At 55.3% G+C, this 14439-nt stretch overlaps 1 protein-coding gene across 2 annotated transcripts; it reads left to right on the top strand.

Annotated features, from left to right (window-relative positions):
• Positions 1–100: 100 nt before the first annotated feature.
• BAIAP2L2 (BAR/IMD domain containing adaptor protein 2 like 2) lies at positions 101–14335 on the top strand. 2 transcript variants are annotated; one of them, XM_080390938.1, is made up of 14 exons: positions 101–1483; positions 2445–2520; positions 2826–2912; positions 4034–4095; positions 4702–4773; positions 5385–5501; positions 5908–6054; positions 6530–6682; positions 7154–7292; positions 8081–8306; positions 9279–9350; positions 9694–9874; positions 11731–11771; positions 12583–14335. In XM_080390938.1, exons 1-14 carry the CDS (start codon positions 1445–1447, stop codon positions 12656–12658), a joined length of 1488 nt encoding a protein of 495 aa, XP_080247064.1. In that variant the 5' UTR covers positions 101–1444; the 3' UTR covers positions 12659–14335. The 2 variants fall into 2 exon arrangements, with proteins under 2 accessions (XP_080247064.1, XP_080247063.1); XM_080390937.1 differs by having other exon boundaries at positions 9694–12662.
• The last annotated feature ends 104 nt before the right edge of the window (positions 14336–14439 follow it).

Genomic DNA, 14439 nt, shown 5'->3' with positions numbered 1-14439 from the left:
TGCAGTCCGTGGTTGTCTTGTCTCTCTCTCTCCCACCTCCACCCCCACCCCCCCCTCCATCCTGCAAGGTCCCAGGGGGATTCTGAGCTTGCAGCCTCTGAATTTCTTACAGGCAGAAAATCAGAAATTAGGCTTCTGGAGACACAGGATTATACCCTTTGTATGGGTTGAAGAGGTGACTGGCCTGTCCCTGCAGCCAGCCCTGGGAGCACGCGTGTGAGTGGCTGGGTGTCCCAGGAAGCACAGCATTGCGTGCTGGGCTTAGCAGTTGCAGTCAGTGGAGAGGCTTTGGACCAGCTACCATACGAGAATCCTCTTGGAGCTGCAACACACAAGTCCCTCAGGATACAAATGACTGGAGGTGGGACTTTCATTTTGGTTTCCCCAGGTGGTTCCTGGGTAAGATAACTGCTGCAGGTCTGCTGGACCTGGTGCCCACTGGTTCCTAAGGGATGCTGCTGGCAGGAATGTGGCTGCTGTCATGGATACAGCTAAAAACTGTCTTCTGATCTTCAGTTTCACAAATGTGATTGTGGAATTGAAGGGCTTTTAAAGTGGAGTAAAAGCTTTCTTTTCCTAAACAACAGAGGGCTTACCTTGCTGTGGAAAAGCAAAACTTTGTGTCTTGAGAGGGAGAGAACACGAGCTCTTTCCTGCTTTTTGCCCTGGCTTGCACCTTCCCTCAATCTTTGTAAGCCTGCACCATCTGCAGGGACTTTCTGGAGTGATGCTGTGTTAGGCTCCCTGCGCAGGCAGGGACAGCAGGAGGGCTCTGGCACAAGCTTGTGCCTGCCCTTAGGGAGTCTCACTGGGAGCGTGAGGGCGGCTAAGAGCCAGAGGGCTGAGGCCTGATCTGGGACAATAGCGGGCAGGGAAGAGCTGAATCCCATTTTGAGCTTTCCTTGTATTTCCCCCTGCCTGCTGCTATTTGCTGCCTGCAATTGCAGGCTGATACGGATCTCCTGACTCGTGAGGTGCCTCTGTGAGAGAGACCTGAAGATGCTCTGCTAGCACAGCGAGGCCGAGCAAGCCACCGCTGAGCAGCGACAGTGACAGAGGCAGCGAGCCATAAGGTGGTTGCTCTGGCAGGTGGCTGGCTCTGCAGGTGTCGGGGCAGGGAGAGCCGGGTACGCGGAGCCGGCAATCAATAATGCAAAGAGGCAGTCACATGCCCTTGCTGGCTGTCACAGGATTCCTCTCTCCCCGGAGTCTGGTTACTTCCAGAGATCAAGTTCCAGCCTCTTGGCTGGTGAATTATTAAACTTAAGCAGTGCTCCATTCCCTTTGTACCGTGTCTGTGTCTTCCTGCCGCCCTTCCTTACCAGTGACGGGCTCTTTCCATCCAGCCGCTGTGCAGAAGCAGAGTCCTCTGGGCCAGTACAGCATCTTGTGCTCTCCTCCTTCGCTCCTTGTTTCTCTGCAGGAGAGGGAAAAGGCTCCAGATATGGACTTGTCCTACAGAACCACCATCTCCATCTACAAGGTGAGTGCCAGCACTGAAGGTTGCTCCTGTCTGCCTAGAGGAGACGTGTGGAGGGGAGGAGAAGAGCTGTTTTCTGCCAAAGGCTCCCTTGGGTGGGCAGCTGAGGGCTGGATCTGTCCCTGGGCTGAACTGTAGCAGCTCCTGTGGGCTCTGGGCTGTGTTTGAGAGTAGATGGCAGGAGGGGAGTGTGGTGTGGGTCTTAAGGCAGATCTGGGAAGGAGTTGGGCCACGAGGGTGGTTTGGGGAAAATGAAGGGTGACACCCCTTTGTTCCTGGTAGGAAGGAGTTCAGTCGGTTGTTTTCCCCCTTGCTGGAAAGAGCAGTCTGATCTCACAGACGCTTCCCTACACGCATTGATGCTGCACCAAGGGGGTGAGGGCTGGGAGACAGAGGAATTGCTTATTCCAGCCTCTGGTCTTCTCTGCTGTGGGCAATAAACACCTTCGCTAAGCGCAGCAGGTAAGAGCAGAGTGGCTGGCCTGAAGCAGCCCGTGCTTTCTCTTACTAAGCTTCTGAGGCTGGCAGTGCACTGTATCCTGGCCAGGAAAAAGTTGTGTTCGTGCCTGGATAATAAGTGGTGGCCCTCACCCTGGCTGGCTCAGGGGTGAGGGAAAAGGCTGCTCAGATCCCCTTGCAGTTACTTCCTTGTCTACAGCGTGGGTGTGGGGCCTGGGGAGAAAGTCATCTTCAGGCAACCGCTTGGCTCTGCAGTGGGCTAACTCGCCCTCTGGCATTGCTCCTCTCCTGGCTGCCTGGAGAGGACTTGGGGCAGCTGAAGGTCCGAGTCCCAGCTACCTCCGATGCAGGGAGCCGACTTTGTGCGTGGCTGCCAGCATCACGGCTGGGGGAGCTCTCTGGGTCCCTGTTGCGTCCAGCTGAACCACAGCAGGAGGGCATCGACCTGCTGAGGTCTCTGGGCCATGAGGAAGACTGGTGCTAACGTGCTTCTGCCTGGCCACAGAGTATCCTGGAGCAGTTCAACCCCGCGCTGGAGAACCTGGTGTACCTTGGGAACAACTACCTGCGTGCTTTCCACGGTGAGTGGGGTCCTGCAGAGCCAGGGCTCTAGACCATGCTGCTGCATCTGTCCTGGGCATTCACTGTGCCATCACCCAGAACAAGGTTGCTGGTACCCATCCCCTCGCTGACATGTCCTGAGCTGCTCTTAAGCCCTCTTCTGCTCCAGGACCCACTGCTGTTATTAGGCACAGATGGGAAGAGATGGGGTACCCTTGCCCACAGGTGATGTACGGGGGGGTGGCTGTCCTGTGTACTGCTTGCTGGGGCTGGTGATGGTGGGAAGGCAGGTCAGATCCTCACCTCCCTTCTCTTCTCTTCACAGCATTATCCAAAGCTGCTGAAGTGTATTTTAAGGCGATAGAGAAGATTGGGGAGCAAGCGCTGCAGAGCTCCACCTCACACATGCTGGGTAAGCCTCTCCACTCACCATCCTCTTTCCTGTGATGAACCACAGTTACATTTTTTTGGACCCTTCCCCTTAGCTGGTCCCTTTCCAGGTACTGCGGGAAGGAATACAGCTCCTCTAAATGGTGTCTCACAGTGCCAGGCCCTGTCCAGGTGGTGAGAGTCAAATTTATTGTGTACCCTTGAATATCCCTCAAGGCCCCAGCACTCTGCCCTGTATCTCTCTGAGATCAGTGACTGAGCTCAGCTCCTGGGATGGACCTTCAGCAATGGACCGCTCACGGAAACAAATGCTTGCTGAGGCATCCTACTCTGAGAGCTGAAGTTTTCACTTTGGAGGAACCAGTTTCCTCCTCCTCGCAGGTGTGAGGGAAATGCTGGAATGTATGGACTGACAACAGCTGATGGGATGGTGTCCTCCTGAGCCTGCAGCCAGCTGAAATGGCAGCTTGGAGCTGAGGGGCTTACGCTCAGCAGTGCAAATTGTTCTGCAGCCTGATGACAGCTGCTGAAAATATGTTCAGGGAACTGCTCTACTGCTAAACGTTTTAGTAAAAAGCTTCCAGCAGATGTGTCCCTTCTGCAGACTCCTATCATCATCTGCACCACCCAGCTAGCTCCTCTGCTCCCTGCTGTCAGTCTCTTCCTTTCCTGGTTTTGTAATACCAACCCTGGCGAAGCGGGACCATGCACAGCATCGGCAGCAGGTGCTGTAGCTGCCTTCCTGTAGGACAGCCAGAGCCACGCACTGCAGCTGGGGTGGCACTGGAGTTACAAATGGGGCCTGCAGGGGCTGTGGCGGAGCAGAGACCCAGCACCCAGAGCCCATGGCAGAGCCGAGGCTGCTGGTGGGCACCTGGGGCTGGAGCAGAGCACTGGTCTGGCAGCTTCATGGGCTGGAGCAACCCTGCATTGGCAGTGCCTGAGGAGTGGTGGTGGAGCTGAGCCCTGGGGAGGAAGGCTGCTAGCCTCTCTCAGGGTGCAGAGAGCAGCGCTCTGCGATATCTGTTGGACTTTCACACCTGTATATCATCAGCTTGAGCTGCACACTGTGGTCTGCCTCCTTGGGCACACAAGGAAACGGCCACAGGATTTTTCCACCATCTCCTGTCTCTTTCCCTGAAGGTGAAATTCTGATGCAGATGTCTGACACACAGAGACTCCTGAGCTCTGATTTGGAAGTTGTGGTGAGTGGTTTTCCTGAGCGCTGGTGCAGGCGGGGAACAAAGGGGCTTCCTTAACCACAGCTTGCCAGCGTTTGCCCAGTTTGCCCTGTCTCCTGCCCTCTCACATGCCTGCTGGCAGGTGCCTGCTTCCTTGCTATCCCTGCTGCATGTGACAGAGGTGTGTTACAGAGCTGGCGTGCCCGCAGCCTGGCTGGTGTTCAATGTTTGGTGTCGTTGGTGGACTGTTACCACCTCTTCACAAGTGCAGTGGGAGGTGTGCAGTAGACTGAGCAATGCCTGGCTCGGAACGCATGGCAAGGCCATCCTCTCTTTTCCTGGGTGGCAGTGGTGGGACAGGAGTGGAGGGGCTGATAACCCTTCCAGATACTGCTGTTTGTGCCCATGCCAGAGCTTGAGGGATAATGGTCAGGTGGCTGCTGAGTGCCAATCCCCAAGCTGCAGGGCTGCTCCATGGTAGCCCTGATGTGTCCATTTCTGGCTTCTGTATGGGGTCCAGGTGGCAAGAGTTACCAGCTCTGCAGGTTTTATGAGCCACTCCTCACCACAGTGCATGTAACACCCCGTATGGTGAAGGGACAAGGGTGATGGCTCCTTTGCCTCTTCCAGGCTCAGACCTTCCATGTGGACCTGCTGCAGCACATGGAGAAGAACACTAAAATGGACGTGCAGTTCATCAGTGTGAGTGATGAGCTCCCTTCTCCTCCTCAGCCCTCCTTGTTTCCCTCTCCCCTCCACCCAGGGGCTTTGCTTGAGCATCTGGTGTGTTTCCTTGACTTTCCGCAGAAGGAGTTAGGGGGGGCTTATCTTCCTCTCCTTCATGGACCAGCACCCCCCCCCCCTCGTTTGGCTGACGATGGAGAGCTAAAGAGGGAAGGCAACTGTTTTTTGTGCAGTGGGACTTGCCAAATGCTTCAACTGGGCTAAGAGGCTAGGCATCCCAAAAGCAGAATTCCCAGCTTCTCCAAACCACAGCTTCTGCATGGGTGTGGGTCCTGTGCTGCTGTGGCCCAGCTGGCCATGCTGGTGGGTAGTGTCACAGAGGGAGACAGAGGCCTGGGCTCCCAATGCTGGGGGAGCTGGGTGCCAGTTCTTGCTCCTGAGATCTTGAGGTTCATCAGCACTATGGGGCCCTTTGAAATGAAGAGCAAGGTAAAGAAAGACTTTATAAGAGGTCCATGTGAAGTCTGATTTCAGGGGTACTCAGATGTTCAGTCACCCATCAGAGCAGGACCCTTGCTGTATCACGGTGTGTCTCTGGTTCCTTATCAAGCCTGGTTTCTCCCTGGCAGGAGAGCCAGAAGCAGTATGAGCTGGAGTACCAGCGCAGAGCCACCAACCTGGATAAGTGCATGGCAGAGCTGTGGAGAATGGAGAGGGCCCGTGATAAAAACGTCCGGGAGATGAAGGTGAGCAGTGATTGTGGGAAGGGGAGCTGGAAAAAGAACTGGATGATTTCTCTGGAGCCAAGGCTTGATTTCTCAGCAACCTTGTCCTTCCTTAAAAGCCAAGGGATTGACACCGACGTTCAAGAGACAGCAGGCTTATCTGGAAAGGAGGAAACTCCTTTTCCTCAGGGTGCTGCAGGCCTGTGGTGCTCACTCCTGCCAAGACCTTTCCTCATGCAGCAAGCCTCAGTGTGCAAGGTTTAATCCCTGGCATTCTGCTTTAGCTCCTCTGTGCTGCTCCAGCACTGCAAGCGGACTGGGAAGCTCGTAGACATGACGACCTGTTTCAACCCTCCCCCTGCCGTGTATGAGCCCCTTCTTCTGAACTTATGCTGATGCCTTCCTCCCTCTTTCCTTTGTGTTTCAGGAGAATGTGATGCGACTGTGCTCAGAGATGCAGGTGTTTGTCTCTGAGAGCCAGAGGGAGGCTGAGCTGGAGGAGAAACGTCGCTACCGCTTCCTGGCTGAAAAGCATCAGATGCTCTACAATACTCTCCTCCAGTTTTACAGCAGGGTATGGCCCTGGCGTGCTGGGGGGCAGAGCTGGGGGAGCAGGCAGCATGGCTGGAGGAGAAGCATGCAGGAGGATGGAGCCAGGGCCAAGATGCCCCTTAGGTGAAGGCAACGTCTGTGCATGGACTGGGCAGGAAAATCTATTTCATTTCTTGCTGGTCGTACTAAGTACAGGCTGGCTGTACTAAGCTAGGAGAGCATGGCTGGGGCTGAGGATGGTGCTGACACGGGGGTTAGTTGGGTGTGTGCGTGATGGGAGAGGTAAAGGTGATGTAGGCGTGTATAGCAGGGTCTTTGAAACCACAGGGTCTCTGCTGGAGGGTGCCATCCTAGAAATTCGCTCCTGTGGGGCTCTGTTTGGTCATTCCCACAAACCTAATTGTGGGAGCAGCTGGTCCCCAACCTGATGCACATGGCAGCCCTTGGTTCCCTCTGCAGCTGTCCTGCTTTGTCTGTCACTCCTTCTCTCTTCCCAGGCTCGGGGCATGATCCAGACTAAGGCACCACAGTGGAAGGAGCAGCTGGAGGCCAGCCGCAACCCCTCGAATAGCCACTCACAGGGTCTTCTCGCAGCCTCCCACAGTCAGGGGTATCCATCAGGCCGGCTCACCCCCACCCACCTCGAGATGGTGAGGACCCATGGACAGCCTTCACCTTGTTTGGTGAAACACTGGAGCAGGTTGCCCAGAGAGGTGGTAGATGCCCCATCCCTGGAAACATTCAAGGTCAGGTTGGACAGGGCTCTGAGCAACCTGATCTAGTTGAAGGTGTCCTCCTGCTCATTGCAGGGGGGTTGGACTAGATGGCCCTTAAAGGTCCCTTCCAACCCAAGCTATTCTATGATTCTGTGGTGGTGAGGCTGCAGCTCTGCCTTTCAGGCTGCAGGGCACGGCCAGTCCTTGGCCAGCCTTGGTGGTACTGGCTACCTTGTCCAGCTTCTGTGGCCTTTCCTGGCCAAGATGAAGGGAAGTATGTGTATGGCCTGCAACAGGGGAATGTGCTGGGTTTGCCTTTCTAAGAAGGACTGAGTATCTCTCAGAGCATCTCCTGATTAACACAACCCCTGTGGATATCTGTTCAGCCTCCTTTCCTTCCAACAGCCTCAGAGACCCCTTGAGGACTTTTCTTCTCCCATAACTGGGAGTAGATCCAGCATCTTCTCTGCAGAGCCTCCAGAAATGAGACTGTCTCCTCAACCAGAGCCCCCCAGGCGGCCATTGCGGAGGACACCATCAGCTAGTATGACATGGGTCTGGGAGCAATGCTGTGGGGACATAGAGGGGTTGGACCTCTCTGGGAAAAGGGTTGGGTTTCAGGAGGGGCCACCACTCTATCAGACCACTGGTCCTCAGCCATATTCCAGAGCATGGTGAGAGGACAGTGTGTATGGGAGCTGTGAGGGGCAAGGCTGAATGAAGCAGAGGGGTGAACTCAGGCTTCAAAGCAGGGTCCATCCAGGACAAGGCCAGGCTTCTTGTCTGGCTGTGTGAGGTGGGGAACCCCCAGATGTGCAATTTTCAAGGCTCCTTAAACCATGAGGGCTGGTGTTTACCGGAGTTCCCATTTTGGTAAAGCACCCGACCTCATGCTACCGGATTTAAATAAAGATACCCAGCCACTTAACCTGATGTCTAGCCTTAAAAATTTCAGCTTGAAGTGTTTAAAAAAAAAAGGGGGGGGGGGGGTCAGGGAGGGCGAAAAATTACCCAAATAGTTGTTTTAGGTCTTTCCAGCTTCAGGGCTGGGAAGGGGGCCATCAGCCAGGGCATGCAATGTCTATCCTCTAGACCTTTGGCCAAAGAAGAATAGTGCAAAGCAAGTCGTTTCGGCTTGAGTTGATTTTCTCCTGCAAGATGAATGTTTTCCCATGCTTTGCCCATGCTATGCCTTGCTGTCTCCTTGCAGAGGAAGGCTGCCTACTCCTCCTCTAGAGTGATTATTTGACTGGGGAAGCACTGGTCCCTTCAAGGCAGTGTGGGTCTTGCAGGAGGATGCCAGACTCCAGCCAGACCCCTTTGTCCCTGCAGGTTTGCTCCCTACTGGCCGTACCTCCCGTTCAGGTTCCTTTGGTGAGGCCAGCAGCGGCAGCGAAGGCAGGAGGAGGAGCAGCACAGCGAGAGTGCAAGCTATCGTGCCCCACACGACTGGTGTCAACCGGACCCTGCTACGGTTTGACCCCGGGGATGTCATCACGGTGCTGATGCCAGATGCGCAGAACGGCTGGCTGTATGGCAAGCTGGAGGGCTCATCCACGTACGTGACTTTGGTGCTGTAAATTGTCCTGATGCAGGCTTGTTGGGTCTGAGGCTGGGAGGCTTAACCCTGAAATTCTCTCCCTGCTCCCTTCCTGGTGTGGTCTGGGCACTGTGCCTCACCCACCATCTGGGTGGGACATCACCGTATCCTCAGTTGGGGGTTGTGCCTAGCATGGGGGCTCTCCAAGCCAGGGTGATGCGGTGGGGCTGGGCTAGTGTGGATGAGCTGCCTAAGAAAGCACTGGGGGCTTTGGGTAGGAGATCCAGGGATGCAGCGACCCCCTCCTGGCTTGCATGACTGAGTGACTTCTGTCATGAGATCCAGCTCAGGGCCACGAACTGCTGGAGTTACCTGAGAGGCCTGGCATTTCTCAGCTCACACCACAACTGCTGTCACAGCCTCCAGCACAGACATGGCATGGAAACTGCTGCACCCAGCACTTACTGAATTACTCTCCGTGGCACCACCAGTCAAAACCTGTGTGCAAAGCCTGCCCTGTTCCACACGGGACCCCTGCACCGTGCTCTACAGGGAAGCTCACGCTCAGATGTGAGATGAGCAAGAGCAGTGCCTTTCTTTGCAGGGGTTTCTGGGGTGGAACTGTTTTACCCTGAGGAGAAAGGATTTCCACAGCTTCCTTGTGTTCTGGCCTTGGCTTCCTTGTGATTGTGCTCAGTCAGAGCATCTCTTCCTGGGTTGCACCAGCATTGCTACTGGGAGCGTGGATTTTGCATGGCCCCTGAGAAGAGCGAGTCCTGCTCCAAGGACTGTCTCTCTCCAAGTACAGTCTCGCAGTAACCCCGTGCCCCACCCAGAGGTGAAAGATGTGCAGGAACCCAGTCACACCCAGTGCAGCAGCAGCAGCAGCTTGGTGGATGTGTGGGGTGGGTGTAGATAGGAGTGCTGGACAGCTGGATCCGAAGAACCACAAACTGCGATTGCCTGGTCTCATTTGTGTCTGTGCCCTAGATGCGGCTGGTTCCCTGAAGCTTATGTCAAGCCTCTGGAGGATGCAAGAGAGATGGAGGAGCCAACCACCAGGTAACAGGAGAGTAACTGGCCAGGCAGGAGCTGGAGTGGCTCCTGGTAGGTCACTAACACCAGTGGGGTACTTGTTTGGGATGTGCCCCATGGAAAGCTGCAGTGCTCCCATGCTGGAACATCTGCTGAGAGCCTCACTGTGCCCTGAGATATCACAGGCTTACCCTAGAAGGCTCCCCTGACACGTGCAGTATCTTCTCAAAGGCACTTGTGACCGGACCAGTCCAAGCCATGTGTATTTTCTCCAGAGACACCCCACAGATACATGTTGCAGCTAGCACCTCTGCTGCTCCCTGTTCCTTGCTCTTTGATTCTCACCCCGCTGTCTTCTGCTCTTGCTCAGGTCCTTCCCACTGCGAAGCAGTCACAGTATGGATGACATCCTGGACCGTCCCAGCACTCCTTCCTCCAGCAATTACTGGCCTGCTGCGGCCCAGCCCAGTTTGCCAAACCCACCTCCCCTCTCAGTGGGTGCCAGCAGTCACCAGACTGGGGTAGCCACGCCAGTCAGTCCTGGCTCCAAGGTGAGTGCAGGAGGAGTGACCAGTGCGTGTGTGTGGAGTGGGCCACGTCTGACTTTCGTCTTCCAAGGCACACCTTTTCTGCGTTGGCCTCTTGAGAAAGAAAAACACCTTCCAGATTTTGGTGTGTGGCTTCCCTCCCCGAGCTAAGGTGTCTTGCTAGCACTGGCCTTTCTCACCGAGTCTGTTTGCATGCCACCATGTCCTGGTGGCCCCTGCTGGTCAGCCTTGTGTGTGCAGATCCTCCGTGCCTGGCTTTGCTCCCACAAGGAGCTGCTTCTCTGCCCCTGCCCTTCTTATTTCTCTCTTTTTTTTGCTCACCAGGGACCCTTCAGTTCAGTCCTATTCTCCATGACCTCCCAGCCTGATTTCTGGTGGCTCCAGGGCAGCACCTCTTTCTGCTAATAGTAGGACCATGGAGTGATCAGGCTGGGCTGGGTGACCAGCTAACAGAGATGCCATCCTTCTTCTCCCTTCAGAGAATGGAGAGGAGTTTCGTAGGAGTCCTCTTCTAAATTCAAGCAAGGGCTGGCGTAAAGTCCCAGCTGGGGTAGGGGAAAAGCTAGGGGTAAAGGCTGAAGGGCACAGCCGTTTTGGAAAGCCTTAGAACAAGTTGTGTCCGGCCCGTGGCTTATGGATGGTGTGCTAAGGAAAGCCTCCGCTTAGTCACTGCTCCCAGCTGGGGGGAATTGACCGGTGAGGATGAAGTTGAGGGTAGTTAAAGGCAAGGACCGGGGAGAGGGAAGAATGGTGCTGCCTGTGGCATGTTGCTCAGTCTCAGAGGAGGCTGAGAAACTTCATTTCTGGTCACTGCTTGCAAGCCAGTGCAAGGTTGCGAGCAACTGGATGGCTCAAAGGACTGAAAAATGCAACATTTAATTACTCTTTTTTTGCCTTTCATGTCCTCCTTTGTGGTTTCAGGGAACCTCAGGCCGCACGACACACAGGGGAACAGGCTCTGCAGCCTGTCCCCTGCTCTGGGTCACTGGTTTCCATCCGGTCCCAGGGCTAGGGCATAGAGATAGACCTGGGATTGAGCAGTGAAACACGTAGAGCATTTGGAGTACCATGGCAGAGCAATTGACCCCTCATTAGAAGTTTTGAAAAACTTAGCCTTGCTCTAAACTTATGCCCAAGACATCCTCCAGTTGAGCCAGGAGCAAATGGATGTGTGTTTGATTCCCAGCTGGAACACAGATAGCCACATGTGGCTTTCTTGTCTGACACCAGCTACAGAAACTGGTGTTCTTTAGCAGGCCAGATGTCACAGATCTATCTGTTCACTAGCTACTGGCCAAGAATAAGGGCCACAGGGCCTAGGTCCATCTTTCTCCATTGGGTTGGTCCACGTTTAAGCAGAGTGTGGTGTGGGGTAGGTAGCTGCAGCTCCTGAGTTCCCTGTGGATGCAGGAAACATGTGAGGGCACTGATGAGATGGACTCTTTGCCCCAGGATGTGTGGGCAACATGAAGGGGGCATCTCTGGCTGTGCTGGCAGGGTGAAATGTAGCTCAGACTGTCACTGTTTGCTGTGCTCTTCAGACATGACACTTTGGGGATCTGAGCCATCTCCTTTCTTCCCCAAGACAAAGGGATGTGTCCTGGGGGAACAGGAAACCTGTGATGTAGGGACAACCCCCCACCACAGAAATCAGGGTGTTATCTGTAGTGGTAAATCTGTGGCCTTCTGCAAAGCTTGAATGAATAAGTAATCAGAGCCCTGTTAATAGGACTCGGGCTCCTAAATCACTTCAGTGTTTTGTGAAATCTTCCTCCATGTGTGCGGTGTCTCCTGCCCCACTTTCTGTCTCTCCGTTCCCCACCCCAGATCGCTCACTGCTGCTTTTCTTTTAACTGCAGAAATCAGGAGTATTTGACCGGCCCCCTGAACTCTTCCCACGGTGAGTGAGGTGTGGAGCTCTGCTCTGGAATCATCAGACAGGGGAGGCATTATTCCAATGCTATTATTATTTAATCTTTTGGATTATCAAATGTGGGAGGAACAGGGAAGTGCCTGGAGGAAAGCAATGCACAACCCACCTCCCAGGACAGGAGGCAGAGCTGGGCCATTCTGGCCTCTGCTGACTGGGAAGGTGCTCTTCTACCTCAGGTAGAAGGTGTAGGACTTGAGCACACCAAGCGTACGGCCTGACCTGCATGCTCCTTCCCATCCATTCCAGAAGAGCCACAATAGAAGCTCACAGCCTGAGCAGGGAGCTACACGATTTGGGCAGCTCTACCTGCTTGGAAAGGGCTGAGGTGTAAGGGACATGGCTTTTAGCTTTGATGAGCCGGGTCTGTGGAGATAAGACTTGCCATAAATCCCTGCTTTCCTTCCCCCTGCAACTGGGTTGGTGTCTCCATGTTTCTGGCCTGGTGCTGTGGCCTCTTTCTGCTCCCTCACCCCTTGCTTGGAGGGTCGGGGGCCACAAGTGTAGAGTGCTACTGCAAGGGACAGCCTTATGCTAGTGTCCCTTCTTCATCCTATGAGAGAGGGAGGGTGAGAAGCCCTGAGGAGAGTACCAGGGGAACCACATGGGAACCTGCAGCAGGGTGTGTTAAGGAGGGAGAGAACACACCTAGCAGCCAGCTTTGCCACACTCTCCTCCTGGGCTGGCGAGCAGGACTAAGTAGCCTTTGCTTGGTCAGTGGGACCCCTGCATGGTCTTTGCAGATTTTCCTGATGGTTGCCTGTTTCCTTTCTGCTTCCAGAGGTACCAACCCCTTTGCCACAGTCAAGCTGCGTCCCACAGTCACCAATGACCGCTCAGCACCCATCATCCGATGAAGTGGGGCTGCAGACGGTGGAGAATTTCAGCAGAGAAGGGGGAGGCATAAAAGTGACATGCTGTGACGCCCAGCTGGGCAGCAACCTAGTGCTACCACTCATGAAGTGACCTCTCTTTTCCACTGCCTTACCTCCAGGACATTGGGACCCATCTCACCTGGCTGTCTGGCATACTTAAGCCAGCAGCAGATCCCTGCTGCTCTTTATGGATCACCCCCTGTCCCCCCTCCCCGTGTGATGTTACCGTACTTGCATGGGAGATGTCTGGTGTCACTGGTGCTGGTGGCCGGGAGAGGGGATGCTGCTGGTGTGGGAGGTGGAGGGACAGATGGGTGAGATCATGGAGCACATGGGGCAGAACTAGCAGGATGGCAAAGGTGAAGCTTTGCTAGCCTGGCTGTGAGCAGAGAAGGACTTCTCGCCAAACAGTCCCTTTGGCAACCATGTCTGTCTGTAGTCCCATCTGCCCCTTCCTTTACCGGGCAGCCTGGGGCAAGGCAGGGGCAGGTGACAGTGCTGTCACTGCCCTGCTCTTTCCCCTGTTGTCCTGTGGAAAAGATTTGTGGTTTGTTTGTTTTTTTAATAAAATGGAGAATGCCACTTCTGTACCCATCCCAGTGGCTGGGACATTGCCTCAGTCAGAGGACGCAGTGGGAGGAGGTTGGGGGGTCCCCGCCAGCACTGGGGCTGCGCTGGCTGCTCATGGTCAGGTGTTGAACGCTGCAGTGCCATGGCTCCGGACAGGGCAGCTGCCAGCCCAGGAGGCCACGGTGGACATGCAGGGTACCAGGAGGGTTGTACAACCCACTGTGGACTGTGGGTCCCCCCGGACCCCCTGGCTCTCCTGCTGTTGGAGGCAGCAAGCCCTCGCTTCCTGGCTGCCATGCATGGGCAGGCCTGGTGGCCATCTTCTCCTCACTTGCTGCCGGGCCGTGCACCCCAGGGCACCCCGAGGCTGCTTGGTGTGGGGGGAAAAACGTCCCCTGGATGTGTGGGGGCCCCACCAGCCTGGCCACACCACTGGGGTGACCTGCGTTTGCTGGGGGAGGCCTCACTGGAGAGGCAGCGTGGGTGAGGGAGGGAGTGCAAGCAATGGCCAGGGCTTTAGCTGATTAGCCTTATTAATAGAAATTAAGCCCTGGCTGCAAGCACTGTAAAGCCCCCGTAGGCCCCCGTGCTGCCAGGAGGCTGCGGGGCTTTGGGGGTTTACAGCCCGAGCCTTTCCCTCCCCAAAACTCCACCTGGGGTGAGCCCCAGCCCTGTCCCTGGAAGTAAAATAGGTTCCCCCATGCGTGGCCAGAGACTGGCTCGTCTCCAGTGCCTCCCAGACCCCTTCTGGGTGGCAGCCACTTAGCGGGGTTGTTTCTGGTGGGTTGTTTCTTTTTTTGAGGGTGGGGGGTGGGTGAGGTTAGTGATTTGCCAGGGGTGGGCTGGATCCAGCACTTCAATCCATGGTTGCTGTCGATTCCTTGGGTGGCCCACCTTGCCTTTCTTCTCTGCTGGGCACATGCCCTGCAAAACCATGGCAGTGCTTCTCCATCCTTCTGGCTGGTGGCTGAGGAAGCAGTGTGGGGCTTTGAAAGCAGCCCTTTCCCCTATTTTGTCCCTTACTGAAGCATGGGCCCATGCCCTCATCCTGCACTGCCCCCCTCCCTGGCACCCTCCTTCCTGGCTGGGTCCATCACCATGGCCTCCTGCCTCGGCCCCTCCAAATCTGCCCCCACCAGCCTGCACCATCCTGCTGGGGAAAGGCAAGGAGCTCCTGGGCAGCGGGATTACTG

This window comes from Falco punctatus (assembly GCF_963210335.1).
Source record: "Falco punctatus genome assembly, chromosome: 6".
In the NCBI taxonomy this organism is placed as follows: domain Eukaryota; kingdom Metazoa; phylum Chordata; class Aves; order Falconiformes; family Falconidae; genus Falco; species Falco punctatus.
The sequence above is the reverse complement of the archived record's forward strand: the minus strand, read 5'-3'. Positions and strand labels throughout refer to the sequence as shown.

Excerpts from the sequence above, each read along its gene's own strand:
- BAIAP2L2 (XM_080390937.1), top strand. The coding sequence starts at position 1,445 with ATGGACTTGTCCTACAGAACCACCATCTCCATCTACAAG. Across the intron at positions 2,913-4,033 it reads CTCCACCTCACACATGCTGG|GTGAAATTCTGATGCAGATG; the intron begins GTAAGCCTCTCC and ends CTTTCCCTGAAG. Across the intron at positions 7,293-8,080 it reads GCGGAGGACACCATCAGCTA|GTTTGCTCCCTACTGGCCGT; the intron begins GTATGACATGGG and ends TTGTCCCTGCAG.